Source organism: Microtus pennsylvanicus, chromosome 20, assembly GCF_037038515.1.
Source record: "Microtus pennsylvanicus isolate mMicPen1 chromosome 20, mMicPen1.hap1, whole genome shotgun sequence".
Taxonomy (NCBI): Eukaryota; Metazoa; Chordata; class Mammalia; order Rodentia; family Cricetidae; genus Microtus; species Microtus pennsylvanicus.
Window position 1 is genome coordinate 25,256,175 of NC_134598.1, and position 23,736 is coordinate 25,279,910.

The window sequence follows — 23,736 nt, forward strand, 5'->3', positions numbered from 1 at the left end:
TTCATTGAGGCTCTACGCTATGATAAAAATGATCTTTTTTTCTCGATAGAACCATTTCTTGGAAAATAGGGGTACGTCAATCGTGTGTACATATGTGTAGATGGTATGAACAAACAAACATGTAAAGCTGTTGATGGGGTGGGAAGAATAGCAATTCCAGTATGAGGCTCACCTTCCAGTATAAGGCTCCAAAAGCAAATCCAATTACAAGAGAAATGAGCGCCGGCAATGCCATGGCTGTCCACTGTAGGCCGGGGTCTTCAGTGGACTTGGCGGCTTTCCCTGCGATTCAAAGAACACGGTGGTGAAGACAGCTGCTGCATTTGGGAGGTTTGCCCGTCAGGCTGTGGTTGTTCCCAAAGGCTTCCACTGACGTGCACAACCCCTCGCAGTTTTCCAAAAGCAGGCTTTTCTGTTGAATTCTCTTTTTGCAAGCAGTATAAATTCCATACATGCTCCAGCATTTTTTAAAAAAAGAAAGAAACCCAACAGACAGCAGACAGAAAGAGACTTAAAGTGGTTAAGGTTCATGCATATGTGGAATACAGGCTTGGGATTTTCCCGAGCAGGAAGGATTTCTACCATCAAGCAAATCTTTCCTCTCTAATCAATTGTCAAATATTATCTAGCCTTCTGGGCCTTAGTGTTCTGATCACTCTCCCCCCCCCACCAACTTTAAAGAGCCTTGCAAAGTGGACCATCAGATCCTGCTTGCAGTCCGTTGAGGTTTAGTCTGCTGCAGACACGAAGTCATTCAATGCATACCGCATATACAGCACTTTAAGCGGCCTCAAAACTATGGCTCATTACTTATTGACATCCTCAGTGCACCCGGGGGAACAGACTTTCTCCTTTCTACATCGGAAAGTTCAAAACTACACTAAAGACTGGCTGAAGCCACCAGTGTCACCCCACTCAAAATAACACCTTGAGGGCAAAAACAAATGACACCGAGGGCTGATACCTCTCCTTGAGAAGCTGAATGAGTCTCACAATAAGCTCTTCCTCCCAAAGTGAGACTGACTTTGATTTTCCTATGGGACTCCTCACAGAGAAAAGTTGAGTTATTTGGAAACATTGGCACTTATGCTAGCTTGGAATTTCCTTTCAAAGAAATCAGAAATCTCCAACAATTACAGGACTCAAACTAAAATAAGATCAAGGTTAAAGTGGCTGCTTTTAGCTAAACTTATAACAGGAATTTGGTCACGAGTTCAGCTTAGAATTACGTATTTACCATCTAACGCCCCTCCAAGAGATGACTGTAAAGGAACAGGTCCACTGTGCATGTAAACCCATGCTGATAAGGGGAAAGCTCATAGGTTTAGCCTGAAATGTGAGAAGTCAATCTTATCCACTACAGCGAGAACAGGGATCCGCTATTCCTCTTGCACATGTCAGCAACAAGGAAGGAATTTCCTAATTCTCTGACTCCTGTACCTCCAACATCATGTTTGCTTGTGAGCTCATGCACACACATGTGTGAGGGGATGCGAAGGATGGGCATTCAGCGTAAAACACAAGGATTGTGCGGGAAGTTGTGGGAAGGGGTACCACCCACTTCGATGATATTAACACTACCTCAAAACAGAGTTAATAGTGTTCTGGCTGCGACATCAGACAGACTTTGGGACAGACACATTCTAGGCATCCTAGGCTAGGGACCAGTAAGCATTTACCTCTTCAAACAAAATAGCCCCTGCATTGCAGACAGATTGAGTATAACGAAAGCAGTGACGTACATCATAAGCAACTTCACCGCTTCAGGAATCTCAGTATCACTGCCTACCAATAAACAATCTGGCCATCTGTGTTTGTATCCCCTTTGAAGGATGACCAGCTATGGCTGCCATTGTCTACTGGGACCGTGCACCCTTGGACTATTGGTAGACACAGGCTGTACAGTCTAAAATGCAGCAGGAAGGGAGAGCGATCCCCAAAAAAAGGCACGGATGCTATTTCTTCTGCAGAGGTCAGTGTTGCTCACACTAACACACACCAGGGAAGACTCCAGCACCATCACCATGACTTCTCCACCAGAACTGGATGCCTCATAGCCCACAGGAAGAGTAGCTGACCCAAAGCCCATGCGCATCACAGAGCACTGCTTTAGTCTCTACAAGAGATTGCCTGCCAAGACCTTGTGGGAGAGAGAGTCGATCAAGACAGATTCTGAGTCATCCTCTGTCCCTGGGTCACAACAGCATGGACTGTTCCTCACTATTACCAAAACCTGCCCGTGCTTGAAACAGCTTACGGACTGATTCATTTGTTACATATCCTAACAATCAATATCTGGAAAACACCTGGAACACAGACATCTGTGCTAATCTTGCCTGGCTTCTTTTTAGGGAATTAGCCTTTTTAAGAACTCCCTGACAATGGCTCTCTCTCGCCACTTCGGAAACAGGCAAATGATTCAGATCCCAGACTCAGCATCACTGCCCCACAGTCCTATTGTCCCACAGGGTCTAGCTGCTCCCATATGAATGACTAACTCTCACTAGACATTAAGTATGGCTCCACGCAATGCACACTGAGTCATTTAAATTCACAGAAGTCCCAGTGAAGGAGGGATTAGCCTAAAGATTTAGAAAGTGCAAGCCACTTGCCCAAGGTCACTCAGCATGCTCTCGCGGGTCCACGTATCCTGATTCACAGCAGATCTCTAGGGGATGTGCAGCTGACCACAAAGCAGGGCTTTCTTTCTGCACTATTTATTTCAACACTGCTCAGAGGGCTCTCAGACAAGGGTTCTGAAAACACTCTGGCTTTGCATAAAGAATGCTACTATTTACTCTGTAACTATAATCCCATTCATATAGACAGTAGTAGGCCTGAGTATGACTCCTCCCTGCCCATTCACATCATTCATAAGCCCTGGTCCTCTGATTGACACAGTTTAGAACTCCTCCTCCTCCTCTTCCTTCTTCCTCTTCTTTCTTCAACTTCGCTTTTGGTTTTCCAAGGCATGTAGCCCTGGTTGTCCTGGAACTCACCCTGTAGACCAGGCCAGCCTTGAAAGAGAGCCATCTGTCTCTGCCTCCCAAGTGCTAGGTCTAATGGTGTGTGCCACCACAGCTTGGCCACTTATAGCCCTTCCTTTTTTCTTTTCTTTTATTGGTGTTTTGCCTGTATATATGCCTGTGTAAGGGTGTTGGATCCTGGAGTTACAGTTGTGAGTTGCCATGAGTGTGCTGGGAATTGAACCCGGGTCCTGTGGAAGAGCAGTCAGTGCTCTTAATCATTGAGCCATCTCTCCAGCCCCTTCTTATAACACTTATCTCTACAAACTATGATTCTTTTTTCAAATTTTCCTGACCACTCTTCCCCAAACAGACCAATTTCCTTGATGCTACAGGCAAAAACATTTCACAATTCTATGGTGATTCATATCATAAACTGTACATAGGTGTTTCATTCATATCTCTTAGAATGTGAGCACCACAAAAGATTGGTATCTGACATATGAGTGACATTATACCTAGCCAGGCTGTGGAATGTAAGACCTATGTTTTACAAAAGAAAAAAAAGGGGGGTGAAATAAATGGGAATGGGAAGGAAAAGAAAGATAGACCAGGATGTCCACCTTACAGAGAGAGAGAGAGAGAGAGAGAGAGAGAGAGAGAGAGAGAGAGAGAGAGGCTTAAATAGCTTTTGGATTTGCATCCAGGTTTTCTTTTTTTGTTTGTTTGATTGTTTTTTTTGTTGTTGCTGTTGTGGATGGTGTTGTTTTTGAAGTGAGAAAGTAGGAAATTCTTTCCTTCAAATCAGGAGTGACAGCCTTCTCAAACTCCATAATTATAACCCTGGACACATTCTGTGAAACAACTATTCTCACCAATTAGGCCACAAACAGTACAAGATGTGACTGCCAACAGAAATACAAGAAAGACCCATTACTGATTTTGGCTTCTCTGGGCTGGGAAGATGCAACTCCACTAAGGCTCTAGGCTCTCTTGAGAGATGGGAGTTCAGGGTTGCTGACTTGGGTGGAATTGAACCCTTGCACTTGATGGAAATGAACTGTGCAAACAAGAAGCATCACAAACCTTTTGCTGAGTCTCTTTAAGGTATCAGACAAATAATAACCTGTACAAGGGCAGGGAGACACATAGCAAAGGCTTGCCGGAACACAGCTCTTACTGAGCAAACACACTGATAGTCTTCACGGCAATACAAGGAGGTCTACGGCCCAGATTGTTCAGTATCCAAAGTACTCTAGAGACATTTCAGAAAACCCAAACCGTAAGAATAAGGCTGTTACCCTTTCCTTGTCCCTAACAAAGTTTTCAAACAAGCCTGGAAAGGAAGATGAAGCTTCTCTATCAATGAAGGAACCACTAACCGAACAAAATGCAAGTCTCTAAAAGAATGCTACAAAACCCAGATGCCATCTAACAATATAACAGTCATGATATGTGGCATATGTTAAAAAATTACTGATGTTTAGAGAATAGCTGGCCACAATCAGGAAAACAAAAAAAGCTATAGAGATTGAATGCTAAGATGACATACATGTTCAACTTGGGCGGTAAGAATATTAGACAAAAAAAGAAATAAAGAAAATGTCTTGATACGAAGATAGAAAATCTCAGCACCAAAACATAAGAAGTAACTAGATGGAAATTCTAAAACATAAAAAGAAACCAGAGATGAGAGGAAACTCTGGCTGTAAGATTCAATCCAGAGGAGGTTGAAGAAACCCTTAGTAAATTGGAAACCAAAGAAGTGAAAATTATACATTGAGATCAACAATGATAAAGAGGTTTCATAAAATTAATACAGACAATCCCAGCACTTGGGAGGTGGAAACAGAGAATCAGCAAGCTGTGACCAGTGAGCTCAAGGCTAGCTGGGGCTGTGTGAGATCTTTTCTTAAGAGAAGCAAAAAGGAACAAAAAATAAAAACAATGCAGTTGTGACACCTAACACAACACCAAACTAACAAAGTGATGTGTGACCGGCTGTCTCAGAAGAAGAGGAACAAGAGAATAAGGAGGAAATAGTTGCACACCTAAGGGCAAACACTCCTTAGCTTTGGGATTGGAAGTAAACTCAGAAATTCAAGAAACCAGACAAACGTCAAGAAAAATGAATACAAGAAAAATCACCTGTCATTAGCATCTTTCACATTAATTTTAAAAGGGGGGGAATATAAAGTACATGGAGAAAAGCAACTAAAATGGTTGGTTTTGCCTCTCAGATACCTTATTTGCAGAGAGAAAATGTAATGGTGTTACCTTTCAAAGAATAAAAGAAAAAAATTACTAACCCAGAATTTGCTATCTACTAAAAAGTACTTCTACATGCAACAAATACTACATATGTTTCTCAAGAAACGTGTTGTGGATAGATCTGTGTTGCAGAAAATGCCAAAGGGGTTCTATTTCCTGAGAAGAATTAATGTGAGGTAGAAACCTGGATTGAGGAAGAAATGGGAGGTATGAAAATAGCATAAAAGGTGACACACTTTTTTTTTATCGAAAGGATACAGAGTTGCTTAGAACAACAGTTTGAAAACTCTGAATATGGGCATTTATGACTTAAGGGTATGACATTTTATAAACACAATAGATCGGGTCAGGTAAGGTCCATGTTTTTTTGTCCTGAAGCACACCAATAATAACTCTAAAAAATATTACAAGTTAAGATGTATATTTGAGCTCCTCAGATCACTATAAATAACACAAAACGATGCTGAAGATCAAACAGAAATAAAATGGATCCCTCAGAAGAATGGGGCTAGAATGAAAAGAGAGGGAATAAAAACTGGAGCAAGAAAGCAAGGGGAAAATTTATCCACAACAATCACATTACATATAAAGAGTTGAAACAGCAGAGGCAGCTGGGTCTGGTACCCTTACGGGAATACTCAGTTCAGAAACTGAGACAGGCAGATAGCAAGCCTGGTTACACATTAGGAATTTGTTTCCAAAAAACCACGCATGTATGCATACTTTTGAAAAACCATAGAAACACAGTATACAAAAACGTATGGGAATCAGCAACACCAGTGCATACAAAGGAACTTTTACCTATTAAGGCAAAGAAATTAGTTTAAAATCAACTATGCAATTTTTCCAGCTTTAGAATCTGGAACAGGTTGAGTATGTTAGAAACAAAGTAAGGAGGATGGAAACAGTAAATATTAATATCAAGGAGACAGGAACTGAAGGTCTAAGATGTTAAAAGTGATTTCTTTGAACAGACAAATAGGAGAGCCCTAAGATGACCCACGCATGAGAAACTCGCCAGATAACGATGTGTTAAGCATGCAGTTCAGCATTTTAGGTTTCGGGAGACTGTCCAGCGACATCAGACCCTGTAGACTGCCAGCCTGTGAGCTCTCGCGCCACCCTTCCATCGGATGTATTAAAAGTCTATCCTGTGAAATGTATAGATGATTTTTCTTTTAAAATGACATAAGTTACTATAAATCTGTAAAGGAACGAGGCCAAAGTATATACACAGTATATTCAAGAGCCTTTGTAATTCTCGTTGCACGGATTTGAAAATAAGACACAGTCTTAAAGGAACTTGGGCTCTTGGGTGGAGAGGACTGAAATTTCAGGGAGATGACTACATTCTCTTCCAACATACATTCTTGGGCAAAATGACAGTGTCGGCAATTTCCCAAACAAGTGGTAGTAAACAGAGACACAAAACTGAAAATATCCTTGGATGTGAAGAGAGAGACTTAGCACAAATACTTTAAATGTCAAAACCCCATTCTGGCCCGGAACATTCTCCACAAAGTTTATTTTAAGCCTACAATGATTTTATAGAAAAAAAAGTCTTCATCATATTTCTACAATTAATTTTATGCCTTATTTAAAATGATCTTAGCAGAAAGTTTATTAGCCTAATTCCTTCATCATTACCTTAAAACTCCAGGGAAATCCAAGTCTATCAATCAGATATTTAATTGTCAGGAAGACCATACAAGGAATAACAGTAACAGAAAAGTATGATTAGCAATAGTGTATAAAATGTCTTTAAGGTCCATGCAATACTCCTAGAGAGGCTACTTGGAGCCGTGCATGCATTAAGTCAGGTGCGTGTACTTACTATTACTGCTACTGCTGCTGTCATTCCTAAGGGAGCTGGCTGCAACAGGGGGTAACATAAATGGTTTTGTGACACTGACTCTGGAATCTAAATAGAAAGCAATAACGTGTCAGTGTTACCATGGTGATTGATATGAATCACAGAGTCCCCAAAAGGTGATGTGCCATACCAGAGCACGTGCTGGGCCTGCTCCCCAAATCTAGATCATCCAGTTCCTATTTATTCATACTTAGTCCTATTACTCAGTTTTATCAAGAAATCCACTATAGCCATCTTGCAGAACAGTGATTTATGGCATGCATACACATGTTCAGAAATGTCAATAATGAAAGGCCGTTGGTAATTTGTCACATTTTGAAAGAAAGCAATGATGTTAGTTCTATCATAGGGACCCAGCTCAGGGAGAATAGGGATTCAAATGAGCCGGTGAGTATTGGAATTCAAGTCTTAAGGAAAAGATCTGAGAAGTGAAGAGTAGGGACACTGGGAATGAAGAATAACAGAATTCTACTCTATTAACAAATATCAGGTAAGAAAAAAATGTGAGCCACCATTGTGCATTGTTAACTCACACAATTCTTCCATTTAAAAATAGTGAGTATTGTTTTTGCCTCGGAAATTGACATATCTCTAACAATTAATAGATGATAATCACTAGTGGTCATCGATACTTGGGTTTTTTTTTTATTGGAAAAACAGACATGGTCTTACTATCATGATACATCCAGCTGATTCAGAAAGAGAGTCTTAATAGAAGTCCCAGCTGTCTGCATACATTTAAAACAGAAATGCTTAAATGTCTTACCTTTCTCGGGACCTATTGTTGACGAAAGCACACAATCGCTGGTGTCAGCTGCCACCATAAAGTCCTTGAAAGCATCAATGGATCTATTGAAAATACTAAAGAATTCTTCAGGAGTGAAGAGCCTGGGTTCTGGCCTCTTCGGTGATTCTTTTACATTCTAGACCAAGAAATAAATCAACGAAATAAATAAGATTCTATTTTCCAAAGAACTCGAAGTCTTCACTGATGTCAAGGCAATGGACTATGGACCGTGCCCTCAAAGATAAACTATTTGAATTCTACAAGCCGACAGTTTGGAACAGCTGTTCTAATAGACACAACTCAAACTGGATAGATTCAGATCATTCTCAGATTCAACTCATGACCAAAGCAACTAGAGGAGGCAGAAATACAAAAGGAATGTAAAATGATCCCCCCAAATTAAGAATTTTTAAATATGCCTATTAAAGTATGAATGTTAGCATTTATTTATTTATTTATTTATTTATGTTTTTCTTTGTTTTCTTTTCTGTTTTTGAGACAGAGTAACAGCCATAGCTGTCCTGGAACTAGATCAGGTTGGCCTTGAACTCCGAGATCTGCCTGCCTCTGCCTCCCCAAGTGCTGAGATTGAAGGAGTGCATCCCCATACCCATTAAGTGTTAGCTTTTAAAAGACTCCTCCAGAAAACATGTTCCAAGAATTTCCATCTGGGCAGTCCAAAAATAGAAAGGATTTGAACTGAAGGGAATTCTTTTAATTTTTTATTTATTAATTATTTGTACATATGTGTTGAGGGGGTTGGTGGCACGCGCAGGTATGAGTAGAGATGGCCATCCATGAAGTCCAGAAGAGGATATCACATCCCCTGGAGTCCAGAAGAGGATATCACATCCCCTGGAGCTGGAATTACAGATGGTTGTGAGTTACTCGGCATGGGCTCTAGAAGCTAAATAAACTTGAAAAGCTTATTGCCTTTGCCTGATTATATTTGATTTATATATTATTATATATAATATAATCATATAATATTATATATAATATTATACTTGATTTATATTTGCCTTTGCTCTTTACTGCTGAGCCATCTCCACAGTCCCACAGAAAATTCTTATACGTCGTCGATCAAGAAATTCTGCTCACAGGGAAATACCCTACTGAAACTCTCATGCACACATATCATAAGACAGAGAAAAACTATAGCAACAGTGTTTGTCACCCTGTGCCAATCAATGGATGTGTGGCTTACTAAACAGTGGTATTCTCAGTAATAATGGAATCAACTGTTACATGTATGAAAGTTACTATAACAGAAACAATAGGGGATGAAAGAAACACATCAGAAGAATAGAAAGAGTATGGTTGGCTTATATAAAGCTTACAGATTCAAATCATAGCTCTCCATTAGGAACACATAAACAATTAATATTATATAGTATCAATAGCACACATCTATAATTTCTGGGGCCCCAATAAAAATGTCATGGTTAGCAAATGCACATTCTTTGTTATTTGTGATGCTTTATCCAACACTGCCATTCATTAAACACGAGTCATCTTTTAATCCTCAATATACACACTGTTTCCCTTGTGATAATCTTGTGAGGTACCCATTCTTTTGTGATTTTTACTTGCTATGAATGAAACGACATTCTAGCCTCAATAGTAACAGGTAGTGTGTAGAGAAGTCAATGTTAAGATCGTGGATCTCAAGCTTTTGTGAAACAAGAGAAATGGTCAACTGTCATGAAGAGATTATTAATGACAAGAACACCAAGCAGAGACAGTGTTAAGTAGGATTTGAGTCTTAAGAGTATCTAGAATTTTGGTGAGAACAGGGAGAGAACATTCAGGGCTTAAAGAAAAAAGTTTTCAGACTTCTACAAGTCCATCCAATAGGCCAAACTGGCTAGATGAGCCTTCTAACCAGTTGGATCTCGTTCTCAACCTCCCTACAGCTGTTACCCTTTAATACAGTTCCTCACGTTGTGGAGCTTCCCCCATCAATAAAATCACTTTCGTTGCTTCTTCATAACTGCAATTTTGCTACCATTATGAACGGCTACATAAATATCTGATATGTATGATATCTAATACGTAACCCCTGTAAAAGGGGGATGCTCCCCAAGGGTCACAACCCACAGATTGAGAACCACTGAATTAGATCCTCCAAAACCTAGTCTATTACAGAGATAGTACTACAAATAACAATGCCAAGACGCGTCCACATTTATTTCGCTGCGTGTGGCCCAAAAGTACTCATCAGAGACATTCTATGTGGATACTTGTGAGAGAGAGTGTGCCCCTGGGCCCCATTTTAGGAATGAAGAAATTAAAGTAGCAAAAAGTTAAGACAGGCAAAGCTGATCAGCGACAGACTTAGAACTTGAACTCCTTACTGTTAATTCCTTAAGTCCTGGGGTCCATTACTATCCCACAGGAGTAGAAGCCACACTAGGGTCCTGTCCAGACCCTGAAGATGGACCAGCGATTCTACAATGACAGGAGGAACCCAAGTGTACTGCTGTTGTCAGTGGATGCTAATTACATCACAGAGAGCACAGTAAGCAGTCTGAGTTCTCCAAGGGCAGCATTGGGTTTAAATACATTTGAAACTTACCGGGAAGGTGATATGAACCCCACTGAGGTATGAGATGAACATAAAAGCAAAAGCAAACTTGTTTTTAGCATTACAGTGCGAAGATACTGTATTTTCACCTCAGGTGGCAATATTTAGGCCCAAATATTCATTTCAGCGTTGCAGTAGAACTACAGATTATGGACTCTGACTAGTTTTAAAATAAAAGTTCACATTTGAAATAGCACCAAATCAGGAGGCTCCCATCCCACCAATACCACTGGATAGGAAAGGTCTTAAGAGCTGTATAAGAAGAATGAATTCTAATGACTATCACGTTACCTTAGGTGCATTTTCTTCCATACATTCCACGAGGTCATCCACTATCTTCGTAAGCTTGTCTATGATGGAGTAATTGCTCAAGCCTTCGGAAATGTTTGAAAACTTGTCCAGAAGGTCAGTCAAGCTGAGCGACAGCTGTATTACCATATCTCGTAACCAACAGTGACTGGGCTGGAAGACATTCAAAGAGAAGACCAAACATCCATGAATAAAGGGCAAGGGAGCCAGAGGGCTCTTCACATCTATCTGTCACCCGAGTTAGTCACCTACTGCAGGACAAAGGACTTCCTTAGAACACAGCAGGTCAACTCTTGTCTTGCTCCAGCCAGATTTAAAAAAAAAAACAAACCAGAATGCATGAGATCAGAGGAAATGGTCCATGACTTTCCCTTCCACAGGAGAAAATGAAGCCAATAAGAGCTAACCCTTAACCCACACAAAGTTCATCTATGAATGGACTTAAATTCTACAGAAGACTATTTATGACCTACTCACTGTGATCCCCCCCCCCCCAAGAGCATTAGATACAGGTTGGTGTTTTAGGAATTACCAACAGTTACTGGGAAGGGGAGTCTTAGCTCTGAAGGAACTCCAAGGCTAACATAAATTAACCTAAAGGTCTCGATAGGTTTCAAGGCTTCTGAGCAGACAGATTACACGGGCGGGCACATGGTTTGAGGGCTGAATGGAAGCCCTTCAGCCTCGTTGGCAGCACCAGCTGTGTTGTGTGTGGGAGGGGAGCGCAAGGTGAAAGTGTTTTCCTTGTTCAAAACTATCATTCCACAGTTTGCTCAAAAACTATCTAAAATTTCAAGGCTGTGATAGCGGCACACGGCGCCCAGCAGGCCCAGCTCAGAGAGCCAGTTCTGTCCAGTTGTTAGATAGCAAGGAGAAGCTGTGATCAGGCCCAGCTGCACTCTGGTCTAGAATTTATGTCTTGTTATCTATGGGGCCTCTACTGCAGCGTATTCTGGGGCGTGTGGGGTTGCTCAGAAACTATGTACTAAAAGGATAGATGAATGGATGGAAAAAAGGAATTAATTAGCGGCCGGAGAATTGACTCTGGTTAAGAGCACAAGTTGCTTTGGCATAAGACAAGGGTTTACTTCTCAGCACCCTCGGAACAGCTCCCATACATCTCTAGTTCCAGTTCCAAGGGACCCCAATGACCTCTTCTAGCCTCCGGGGGTACCTGGCAAACACACAGTGCACATATATGTAAGCAAGCACTCACTATGAAGACTGCAAATCCTCCAAGTTCCTACTTGGATTGTCAACAAGTTGGCTTCAAAGCTGTCAGTCTTTCATGATCCACTCTGTGAGTGTGTCTCCTATCGGGTCGATAGGCAAGCTCTGGAGCAGACACACTACAAGACCATTTATACAGTAAAACGGCCATCACCAACCTGTGCAATCAGCTGCAGCTATACAAGTTTTTTTATTCCCTGCTGCCGATATTTGTGCCTATCCTGTTGGATCTTCTGACACAGTTAAATCCCTTTGTTTTGAACCAAGGCACCCCTTTTATCCTGAGGTTGTTTCTTCAAAAAAAGTGTTCCTTCTCTCTACTTTCTTTCTGTACCCCCCCCAAGACCCCCTGGCTACAGTGGAAGACTATGCTCATTCATTTCTTGTTTTTAACCTGGAGAAATTTGAGAAGACTTACGATGCCCTCTGTTCAGCTCTACTTATGACATTTCATCTTCTCCTTTCTATTTAGTTAAGACTTCTCTCATTTTCCCAGACTTAAACCAAGTCCGAGTAATAGGCTTTCCCAAGGTCTATCTTTTCAAATGCAGGGACAACTTGTCTTCATAATAACAACTTCTTTGACATAAATTCACTCATCAGCCAGGTGGTAGTGGTGAACCTTTAATCCCAGCACTTGGAGGGCAGAGGCAGATGGAGCTCTGTGAGTTCAAGGCCAGCCTGGTCTACAGAGCAAGTTACAAGACAGCCAGGGCTTTTTACAGAGAGAAACCCTGTCTCGAAAAACAAAAAACAAACCAAAAAAAATCATTCATTCATTTCTTTCCTTTTTATCCCCATTCCCCACCCTGCTACACAGACAGGACCTTGCTGTGAAGTTCAGTTGAATAACCACCTTGTGATCCTTCTGCCTCAGTCTCCCAAGCACTGGGATTAGAGAAACACGCCACCATACGCCAGGCTTGCTAGATACATCTCTGGACACCTGCTAAAAACTCACCCATTTCTAAGTCCTTGCTATATTTTATTCAACAGTCACTATTGTTTGTACCAGGGTTCTCTTGCGAAGACAGCATCTTTAACTCAACCCTATGCATTCTCTAATCTGTTCACACAGCTATGCAGGGGCTTTGTAAGACTCTTGGATCTACTGGAGAGACAACCAAAGCAAACAAATCCATATTCACTGTCAGCCTCTTTCCACCTTCCTTCTGGGAAGGCATGGGTGGGTGGGGGATTACTGGGGGGTGGAGAGACAGAATGTGGAGGAACAGGATGAGGGGGAGGAAGGAGGGCAATAGAGGACCAGTTTGGACTGGAATATCAAGCAGTTTCTTTTCCTTCTTCTTTTTTCTGTTTAATTAAATATAGTCAATGATTTGCAAGGAGAACAAAACAGAGTGCACTAAGCATTTCATTCGTGAGGCCAGAGGAAGTCTGTTGTTCAATTGTTCCACGATTATGGTTATGAAATAGCTGATTAAGTGTTGTCAAATTCACAAACAGAATCCTTTCTGCTTTGCCTGAAAATGGCACTAAGGCAACTTCTTATCTTTTCCAGGGCCATTTAAAACTTTAATGCTTAAAAGTAAATATTAACTCATAGCCGTTATTAGAAGACAGACTGTTCTCGCTGGCTCAAAGAATGTGAAGGGTGAGGAAAGTTAACAGCAATGCAAGATGTTATAGAAAACGCACTGCCTTCACATAGCTGAAGGACACATCATTTGACTGGACTGGGTTTGCTTTTTTGTCTTTTTTTTTCTAGTCCATACATATATCCATCAAAAGAAGAAATGAAAACTGCTTTCAATAGGAAAACTGGTCTGCGTTTTTCCTTGCCTCCATACTGCATATAATCTTACCTTCCTTCCTGTCACCTTCCGATTTCCATTCTCTAAATGTTTCATTTGAGAGTTGGTAGGAGGTTAATTAGAGTGGGTCTTTCTGAGGCTCCTGGAGCATCATGTGTTGGCTACTCCTACATATTTGTAGCTGTATTAATCGAAAATGCTAATTGACTGCATGACCTTAAACCACCATCTCTGGACCAAGAGCGGATCATGACCACTACTGATTTAGCTACGACTTCTCCTAGGGATTTGAGTGGACCGTGGGCACCAGATAACATGATTTCACCACACGACTAAATGAAAGATACAACGAAAGGCAAATATAATTGTCAGTATTCTAAACACGAGTGGGAGCTGAATGCTTGGCAGTGGCAATGATGAAAACACCCACGCAGCCCTACAATCAGGCGAATGTTGAAAAGAAGATGCGTGGGTTCCGTAAGCTGTGTGATGGAGCAGCTCTGTGGTATCAGTCAGTCAATCTGAGCCATGCGTGATGAAAATGTGGTAGAAATACCTTAGGGCTTGCTAAGTCTGAATATTTTGTCCCCTCAGAATCTGACACGTTATTCTCCATCAGTTGGAGAAGCACAATCTCTTTGTGCCCCATATAAGATTCAAGGATTTCAGCTGGGCGGTGGTGGTGCACACCTTTAATCCCAGCACTCGGGAGGCAGAGGCAGGTGGATCTCTGTGAGTTCGAGGGCAGCCTGGTCCACAAGAGCTAGTTCCAGGACAGGCTCCAAAGTTACAGAGAAACCTTGTCTTGAAAAAACATAAAAAAAAAAACAAAAATAGAAGGGTTTCACAGTAAACAAAGCATACTTGGTATACTTGGTAGCTATGTACTTTCTTAGTGAGCTGAAATTTGGTATATTACTATCAATCAGATTCTGAGGGAGAAAAGCCCTAGCTAGTAAACTTTGAATGGTATTCACAAGAAGTACACACCCAGCTTCTAATTCTTGGCCACAGCAATATGATTCCACAAGTGGGAAAATCTAATGTTTCCTTAAAATAGCGTGCTGTAAAAGATTATGTCTTTCCATGGTTAGTAGAGTCTTCCCCAAAACTTAACGCCTTTTAGATGATCTGGGTTTGGGGGTGACTCTGTGAGTCCTCCCCTGAACAATTCGTCTGGATCTTCAGCGCTTTTCCATTCAGTTTGCATGTTCTTTTTAGAATTAAAGAGATGGACAATACTCAGTCTGACCAAGATGGTATTCAAACAAGCAATGTAAACACATGCTATTTCTTTCTTTTTTTTTTTTTTTTGGTTTTTTGAGGCAGGGTTTCTATGTGGTTTTGGAGCCTGTCCTGGAACTAGCTCTTGTAGACCAGGCTGGTCTCGAACTCACAGAGATCCGCCTGCCTCTGCCTCCCAAGTGCTGGGATTAAAGGCGTGCGCCACCACTGCCCGGCCACATGCTATTTCTTGGGACAGGACTAGAAATGGCTCCTGAGCCAGATCCAAAATAGCAAAGGGGGGACACATCGCCGAGAAGTAGCAGAGCCTTAAGGCCACGAACTCAATTCTTAGGTACAGTCACCTCACTTGGAATTCTGGGCAAGACAATTCATTTAGGGCTTCCCTCCCTCCCTCTGTGAAATAAAGGGATCTGTTTCATTTGTCCTGGCAACTGCTGGAGTCCACCCCCATCTGTGGTTACTTGTAACAACATGCACGGTGAACATTTAGTGTCTGAAGTGGAATTTGTTGTAGGTATGAAATGTGCAGAGGATTTTCAATAATGAAAGGAAGGTACACTATTCTATTGATACTTTTATATTAAAGTAAATGATTGCATTTTGAATATTACAAGTTAAATATAATTCATTACATTCAATTGTATCTGTTCTTTTAAACTTTTTTTTTTAATGTAGCTACACAAGAAGTGAGGGTTACACGTGGCTCTTTGTTTTCTATCAGACAGGAATTTGGTTACATGTTCTAAACAGGGCCCAGTTTATCCATTTTCCTTTTTCTTTCTTTCTTTTCTTTTATTTTTAAGAAACACTTTTTTTTTTTTTTTTTTTTTGGTTTTTCGAGACAGGGTTTCTCTGTAGCTTTGGAGCCTGTCCCGGAACTAGCTCTTGTAGACCAGGCTGGCCGTGAACTCACAGAGATCCGCCTGCCTCTGCCTCCCGAGTGCTGGGATTAAAGGCGTGCGCCACCACCGCCCGGCTAAGAAACACTTTCTTAAGGCAGGTATTGGAGGCATGGGACTATAACCCCACTACTTCAAGATGATGAAGTAGGAAAGTGTGGAATTTAAGGTCATTGCTGGCTCCATAGTGAGTCATCCTAGGCTACAGAAGAACTTCTCAATAAAATAAAATATTTAGAGTAATACTTTCTTCCTAAATGGAAGGTTAAAGTAGGTGAAGAGATAAGCCTGCTTATCTACTTAGCTGAATTTAATTTCTAAAGTAAGTATCATATCATAGGGGTGGACCGTCTAAATCCATATGGACAGGGACATGTCTTATGATGACAGTGGACACCTGATTCAGATAAGCCCATAAGAAAAATCTCTGCCACAAAGTAGTGGTGATCAGAGCTATAATGAATAGTCTTTGAGTCCGGCTAAACTTTAGTGTGTCAATTTAGGGACTGAGACAGCTGTGGAACAAGGAAGAAGCACTCTGCACAGACACAAGGAAAATCTACAGAGAATCAGACACAAGGAAAGGAAAACCTGGTAGCCTTGCAACCACAGTCCCCGTGAGACACACACACGCCCAGGCCCTTGGCAGTGAGCTGTTTTTCCTTATCCTCCAACAAAGGGACCTACCTTCCCTTCCTTTCTCCTTTCCTTTCCCTTCCTTTTCTTCCCCCCCCCTTCCTTTTCCTGGTTAAGTTTGAGTCCCCTATTGTTAAAAAAGGACATGGGCATCCTTATCAGTATGGTAAGATAGGCTTATTCAATACTCAGAAATCTGGCATTTTCACTGCAATTAAATTAAACGTTGTCTGGTAAGTGGTTTCTGAGTAAGTACTATATGTGGGAATGTACTATATCTAGGGAATGGAAAGAAGAAGTACTATATCTAAAGACTGGAAAAGAATACAACAAGGTGAAGAGGCCACCCCTGCTCTTTCTGTAGTTAAGACAGAATAAACAAAGGGGTCAACAACAGAGTCATAACATCTGGGCATGGTAGCACACCCGTGAATCAGCAGCCAGCCCTTGGGAGGCTGAGGCAGGAGGACTTCGAGCTTGAGACCCACCAAGTTATTGTCATCATAATGATAATAATAATGACAGTGATGATGGTGACCATTATTACGTACATGCCATACATCACAACACATTGAGATGAGCACATAACCCCATATACTTCGGTTGCCTTCTAAGAATTATGATATTATACCCACAATGAATACCTTCTTGGGAATTCCACAGAAATCAAGAGATAATGAGCTAAAAGACAACATTCCTTCAGCGCGCACATGGTGTTAGTGCTGCTGACCACTGTGTCTTCAGCATCAATTTCCTAGGGTCCCATATTAAAAAGGAAAGAGAAAGACCTTAACCTACTTTTATCTATCTATCTATCTATCTATCTATCTATCTATCTATCTATCTATCTATTTATTTATTTTGGTTTTTCGAGACAGGGTTTCTCTGTAGCTTTGGTGCCTGTCCCGGAACTAGCTCTTGTAGACCAGGCTTAACCTACTTTTAAAAGAGCCATTAGCTACCAAATGTTCAGTTCCCAGATAGCCACAGTTCCATGGTAGGGTAAGTGGGCAGAAGAAAGGACATCCCTAGAAAGGGGAAGCACCAATCAGCATAGCACAAAAGTGGAGAACAGGTAGGACTTCAGGGGGCAGTGAAACCTCAGGCTGGGGTGGAGAGTTGGTGCGGAGGAAACATAGGTAATACCAGAGCGAGGCAAGATTGTGGAGATTATGGATTATAAACAGCAAGCTTAGGGGTTTGGCTCTCAGCTCAGCCTTCTGCAAATGAGAACGAGATGGTTCTTGAGCAGAAATAATTCCATACAAACAAACTAGGAGGCTCAAATGCACAACTAAAAACTCTTACAACGAAGACCTCATGGGATGTGAACAAATTTGAAGACTAAATAGGAGCACATTGCGGAGGTTCAGATACTACATCACCTGGGACCTTAAGGATCACAAGTCAGGGAATGCTTCTACTTCCTTTCATTGTGTCCTTCCATCAAACATTTACTAAATGCCCACCCCCCAGAAGCCACTGCATGTGAAGATCAGCACAACAAATGAAAACAACGTGTATGCATAGACTTCCTTCATTTTTGCAATGTTTGCAGGCTAGGGGAAGACTATCAATCAAATAGCCCTGGAACCCATCAGGAAACTGTATTTTGAGCCCTGGTTGGAATAATGCCTTTTCCTGTTTCAGAAGATGAAAGGGAAGCCAGTCAGTACATACGAAGGAGAGATAGATCATTTTTAAGTCACCCTGTTAAACCAGGAACCGAAGGATACAATAAGAAGGAGGAAAGAACACAGAGACGGTCAAAGAGCCTCAGAGCGAACCTGCATGTGCCCGAGGAAAGTTATGGAGGAAGACATAGATGAAAGCTACAGATAAAGACAGCTAGGCAGTGTACTGTCCCCGTAATGATAGAGAGGTCCTCAATCAATCATTTCCCTCTTAGCTGCTCCTTTAGGAACTGGGCCTGTGACTCAATGTGCCCGGCATAACCGCAATCCTGGGTCTGCTCTCAAGCACCGAAACAAGCAAACCAAAACTGAAAAAGATGTAACCGTAGAGATTAGCTCGGGCAATAAAGGTCAATCGTTATGAACTTTGATAAGGAACAGGGTGTTCACGTGGGCTTAAGGTGTCTCCAAGGCTGTTAATGAGAAAATGCACAGGAATCAGTTGAACATCTTCACTAGGTGAGAGAAACAAGTTGCCTTGTGAGAGACGGCATATGTGCACTCCAGCCTTGGGAGGGACAATCTGAGCAAGTGCCAGCAAGAGACACCCTGGCTTAGACTGCATCAATTCGGCAGAATCAGTCCGAACTATCAGTCACACTTGAAAGGGGACACTTTACCATAAACACAAAGAAAGGCTGAGCAGGGACTTCTGAAGGGGACTTCATCCTACGATCTGCTGATTTCTCTTGTAGCTAGAACAAACTACCACAGAGCTGGTAGACAAGATGGAGTTTCTTCAACAGTTCTGGAGGCCAGACATTTAGGACAAATCTTACTGAGGTAAAGGTAAGTCACTCACAGGTACTCAGGGAGGACTTTGCCCTGCCCTTTCCAGTTCCTACAGGCCACCAGCCAGCCAGTGTTCCCGGAGCCACCGCTTTCATCTTTAAAGCCAGCACAAGAACATTTGCAAATTTCCCTCTCAATCTCAGACACAGCAGATCCCTTGATAAGGATGCAAGGGCCTTGGCTGGGCCCACTTGATAATAAAATCTTAACCTAACTACTTCTTCCAGGCTAATCTTCTCATCTCGCAATCTGAACTGAATTACTTCTTCAAAGTCCCCATAGCCAGATAAATTAACGGGACTACAGTATCTGTGGGGAAATCACTCTTCTTGATATTAAAATCATGCTATTGGAGAGGGAGCAGCTCAGCAGTTAGGAGTTGTTCTTCTATCCCATGCCTCAAGTTCAATTCTCAGCACCCATGTTCAGCAATACCTCTAGTCTCCACGGGCACCTGCACTCGTGAGCATGCATGTGCGTTTGTGTGTGTGCATGCTCACACATGCACACACACAATTTAAAACACTAAAAATAAATTTTGAAAAATTAAATCATAAATCATGATCAAGGGATGGACCTTTACTAGAGTCAGAGAAATGAAAACACAGAAGGATGAAACTGAAGACCGCCAATGCATTAACATAGAATGGCTAAATTTACTAGAGTTGAAAGGATCTTGCTGATAGGTAAGAAATTATTCTCTCCTTAAGAAAGACATACTAAAGTATTTAGAAACAAATGGCCATGAAGGACACAATGCATTTGGAAAAAATAATACATATTTATATAGAAAATGATAGCTTTTCTAAAGCACATGGATACTGGGGGAAAAAAAAAACCAGTTGAACCTGAACTAGGACATACGTTGTTCTTTGAATATTCTTGCAATTATTCTGTACAGCTAAGGGCACTTCCAAATAAAAAGTAAAAAAAAAAACCCTCTGTGACTGTCTAAATATAATTTACTCTAATTTAAAAATGATGAGGAATTTACCCCAGCAGCTCCTGGGTGTACGGGCTGAGACACACCAGAACAAACACAGCTGTGTAGCGACCTTCAGCAACCCCAAATCCATTCTTTCTATGGTAACCGCCGGGTGAATGAAGGACCCAGCAACGTTCATTCAGGTATTTCAGGGAATTTTTTTTTAAAATAACATTTTTTTAAAAAAAATTATTTTACATACCAACCTGTTTCCCCTCTCCCCTTTCCTTTTTTTCCTTCCCATTTCCCATCTACCCCTCTCCCCATCTCCTCCATCTCCATGGAGAAAGGGACAGGCCTCCCATGGGCTTGCACAAAGCAAGACACATCAAGTTGAGGCAGGACCAAGTCTCCCCTTGAGTTCAGGAAGGCCCAGGTAATCCAGCATGAGGAATAGGTTACCAAAAGCCAGCTAAGCACCAGAGAGAGGTTCTGCTGTCACTGTTAGAAGCCTTCCTAAGAGACCAGGCTAATGCAATTGCCACACACATGCAGAGAACCTAGGTCGTTCCCACACAGGCTCACTGACTGTTGGTCCCGCGTCCACGAGCTCCCTTCAGCTGTCTCTGTGGGTTCCTTTATCCTTCTGGTATTTCTAAGCCTAAGAAGTTGAAGTAAACACCCGACCCATCTGGCGGTATTCCGGCTGTGAGGATTTGAATTGGTGATGCTCGGTTGATTCAAATACTAACTGGATGACCACAACCTGCTATTTCGGAGAGGGAATCTGCCAGGCCCTTGAGTGAGGAAAGTAGACTTTCCTTTGTAGTACTTAGCTGGTTTTTACAATGAAAGTGAAAAATAAACTGTAAACTGCCCAGTGCCCTAGGCTGACTTTTATTGCTTTAGGCCCCAGGGACCTTTCTGGCGTCAAGACCCACTCCACCCTCCTTTGTTTAAAGACAAAAGATTAGGCAGCTGGGGTTCTGACCACCAACAAATCACCGCCGTGGGCCACTCAACTGGGAAAGGCCTCTATCTTGGCAGAGATGAACACTTTAAAATGAAGGTAAAGGGTAAGACCCCAGTTTCTGGGCTGAGCCCTCCACACAAGCTTGATTTTCCTGCCAACTGCGGTGGCCAAGAACAATGTTTCTCAGTAGTTCCCCGATAGCATGCCAAGACCAAATAATAGCAGGCTTCTCTCAATCGCAGAAACACGCACCAAATATGTGGCAATCAGTCGGTTTTATTTTTACAAGCCTGGTCCTGGCTATCGCCAGCCCATACTGCAATGCATGATTTAGCACCATCTATGATTAGACCAGCACAAAATCCGTCTATTCAGTTATTTCCCGGGCTTAAGGCTTGCTTTTGCAAAGAACAGCAGGGTTGCTTGGAGCTCAAGAGGGGGAGGGGGGAACAAGAGTGGGAAGGAGTCTTTATTACCTAGAAACTTGCAACATTTGGCTCACCACTGTAATAATCCACATGGCCATTTTCAGTAACCCAGGGTTAAGAGTCAGATGGGTGGAATGGGGAAAGGTTAGGGTGTGCTTCTTAGGTCTGTCACGTTCAAGTTGCAGAACCCTGGTCAAAATAAGTCTGGGCTGTTAACCTCCTTGAGTCTTTTGTAAAACTGGACGATAACATCTAACTAATATAAAGACTTTCTCTCACCTTTGTTGGGGGAAGCGGGGAGTGACATCCATCCTTTCACAGATAGAAAAGAAATGTCACACAAAGGCTATGTACTTCCTCTTCTCTCAGTTTTTATTACGACGTTTTCATCATTTACTCTTCATGGTGCTGCGGGTGGAATCTGGGACCTTACATATGCTAGGCAAGTCCTTAAATCCCAAGGCCAGAGTTTTTAACCTTGTAAGCACAGGTCCGGTTGTGATCTTCACCAAGCCCTTGCTGACAACATGATCAGATGTCTGCATTGACCGATTTTCAAGCTGCTATGACTTTCTATTTGCAGAGAACGCCGCCACCTGAATTGAGCCAGTGGCTAGGCTCACGAACAGCTGGCCCAGCATGAAGACCCCTGTTCCATAGAGTTCTAAAGAACTTTCAGCAGTTCATGCTAATACACTCACCCAGTAAAAAGAAGTATGGCCACGGACAAGTCTCGTGGGCTCTATTTGAAAGGCGTTTTAAAGAACATAGCAATATGCTTATGTTGGTCATCATGATGGCTGACCGATCCACAAAACCCAGAAACAACACATGCATAATCATCAAGTGGTGAGTCTCTGGGGCAGGGAACTATGAGAATCGCAAAGGTGAGACCGGCCCAGGTGGCTTTAAATTTGCTTCAGGATGGCAGTTGCGACAGGGACTCAACAGGGATGCATGCACAGCATGTGTGCTGAAAACAGGCAGCTGCATGGCAAGTTGGAACACACAGGATAGCAGCCTTCACGCAGGATTACTGTGCATCTTGTTGGTCTATATAGCTCTAGTGGGACTTGCCAACAGCCGAACAACCAAGAACTTACATCAAGGCAGAAAATTCTAGCTCAGAATAACTTTTTTTTTTATCACTGAGAGACAATTAGGGGAGGCATGGAGACGGGGAAGCTTGTATGAGGCCATGTGGGGAAGATCTGAAGAGGAGACTGTGCAATGCCAGGGGTTGATAAGCTCCAGGGGGAGGCGATACGTGATACGTTTATTTCATATTCACAAATTCTGACGCTACGCAATAGTGTTTTAGGGACAGAGGAGAACTTTTAATTATAACCACATACATACTTTTATTAGCATGGCTAATAAGTTCAGATATAAAATATTCCATGCTCTTAACAAAATAGGAATGAGTATGTATATATGTATGTATATATATATATATATATATATATATATACATTCATTCATTGAGTGTAGCATTAACATTACATTCAAGCCCCTTTGAGAGATGTCCAGGGGAAAAGGAGACATCAGTTGCTCAATCTAATGAAGACCATCTGTTTCCTTTTAGTTTACAGGCCTAAAACACAAGCTGAAATGTTAATCAATTTCTTGAGTGGAAACTTTTTTTAAAAAAAAATTGTATAAGGCAAAAATCTACAGATATTGTCTTCAAATCAAAGAGCAGAGGATTTCTTTATTGTGAACGACCCATTTCCCCCATTAGCTACTAAAATACAACTCAGAAATGTACAGATTACATACCAAGACATCCATTCCGGTGACATAGTTGAGGGTTATCATATAGTCATTTGGAAGATTTGCCACCTACAAAGACCAATAGATAAGCGAGTAAGTACAAAGGAATTCCTTGAGAAAATGTATACATTCCACCCACCCACCTCCACCCATTTGTCATCCAAAACCCAGGGATAAGACAAGACTTCTGAATTCTCAATCTGATCACGGCTGGCTAAGTATACACCATACCTGGTACCGGAAACCTAGCCAGTTACCCACGGCTAGCGAAGGCACGGCCCTCAGAGGAGAACCTACAACCACTGCTTTGTTAAGTCCTCTGAGTTTTGGAAAACGTATCACGCATCTTCATTTCCAAAAGTAGCACTGGAATTCCCCCTTAGGACAATTTTCCAATTTGGTTCTACGTAAGGTCGTTATGCCTTTCTCGTCAGTAATTCTCAAAGCGCCAGGGCGGGCCAAAGAAGGAAACTGCTAGACACGCACGTTCTCAAGCCTCATCAGAAGCGCTGCATCATTTTATATAACAAGTCCCATGGGGATGCTGACAAACTCTCCAGAGGGAGCACT

At 41.9% G+C, this 23,736-nt stretch overlaps 1 protein-coding gene across 3 annotated transcripts in view; it reads right to left on the bottom strand.

Moving 5' to 3' along the window:
- The window catches only part of Kitlg (KIT ligand), an 86,754-nt gene that overhangs the window by 12,788 nt on the left and 50,230 nt on the right, over window positions 1-23,736 (bottom strand). For 2 of the 3 annotated variants that reach the window (XM_075954160.1, XM_075954161.1), the window contains exons 3-7: window positions 23,173-23,235; window positions 10,776-10,946; window positions 7,877-8,033; window positions 7,072-7,158; window positions 173-282 (exon numbers count right to left, since the gene is read on the bottom strand). In XM_075954160.1, the coding sequence (XP_075810275.1) occupies window positions 173-282; window positions 7,072-7,158; window positions 7,877-8,033; window positions 10,776-10,946; window positions 23,173-23,235 (588 nt within the window). The remainder of the gene's footprint in view (window positions 1-172; window positions 283-7,071; window positions 7,159-7,876; window positions 8,034-10,775; window positions 10,947-23,172; window positions 23,236-23,736) is intronic. The other variant, XM_075954162.1, reaches the window with a different exon arrangement.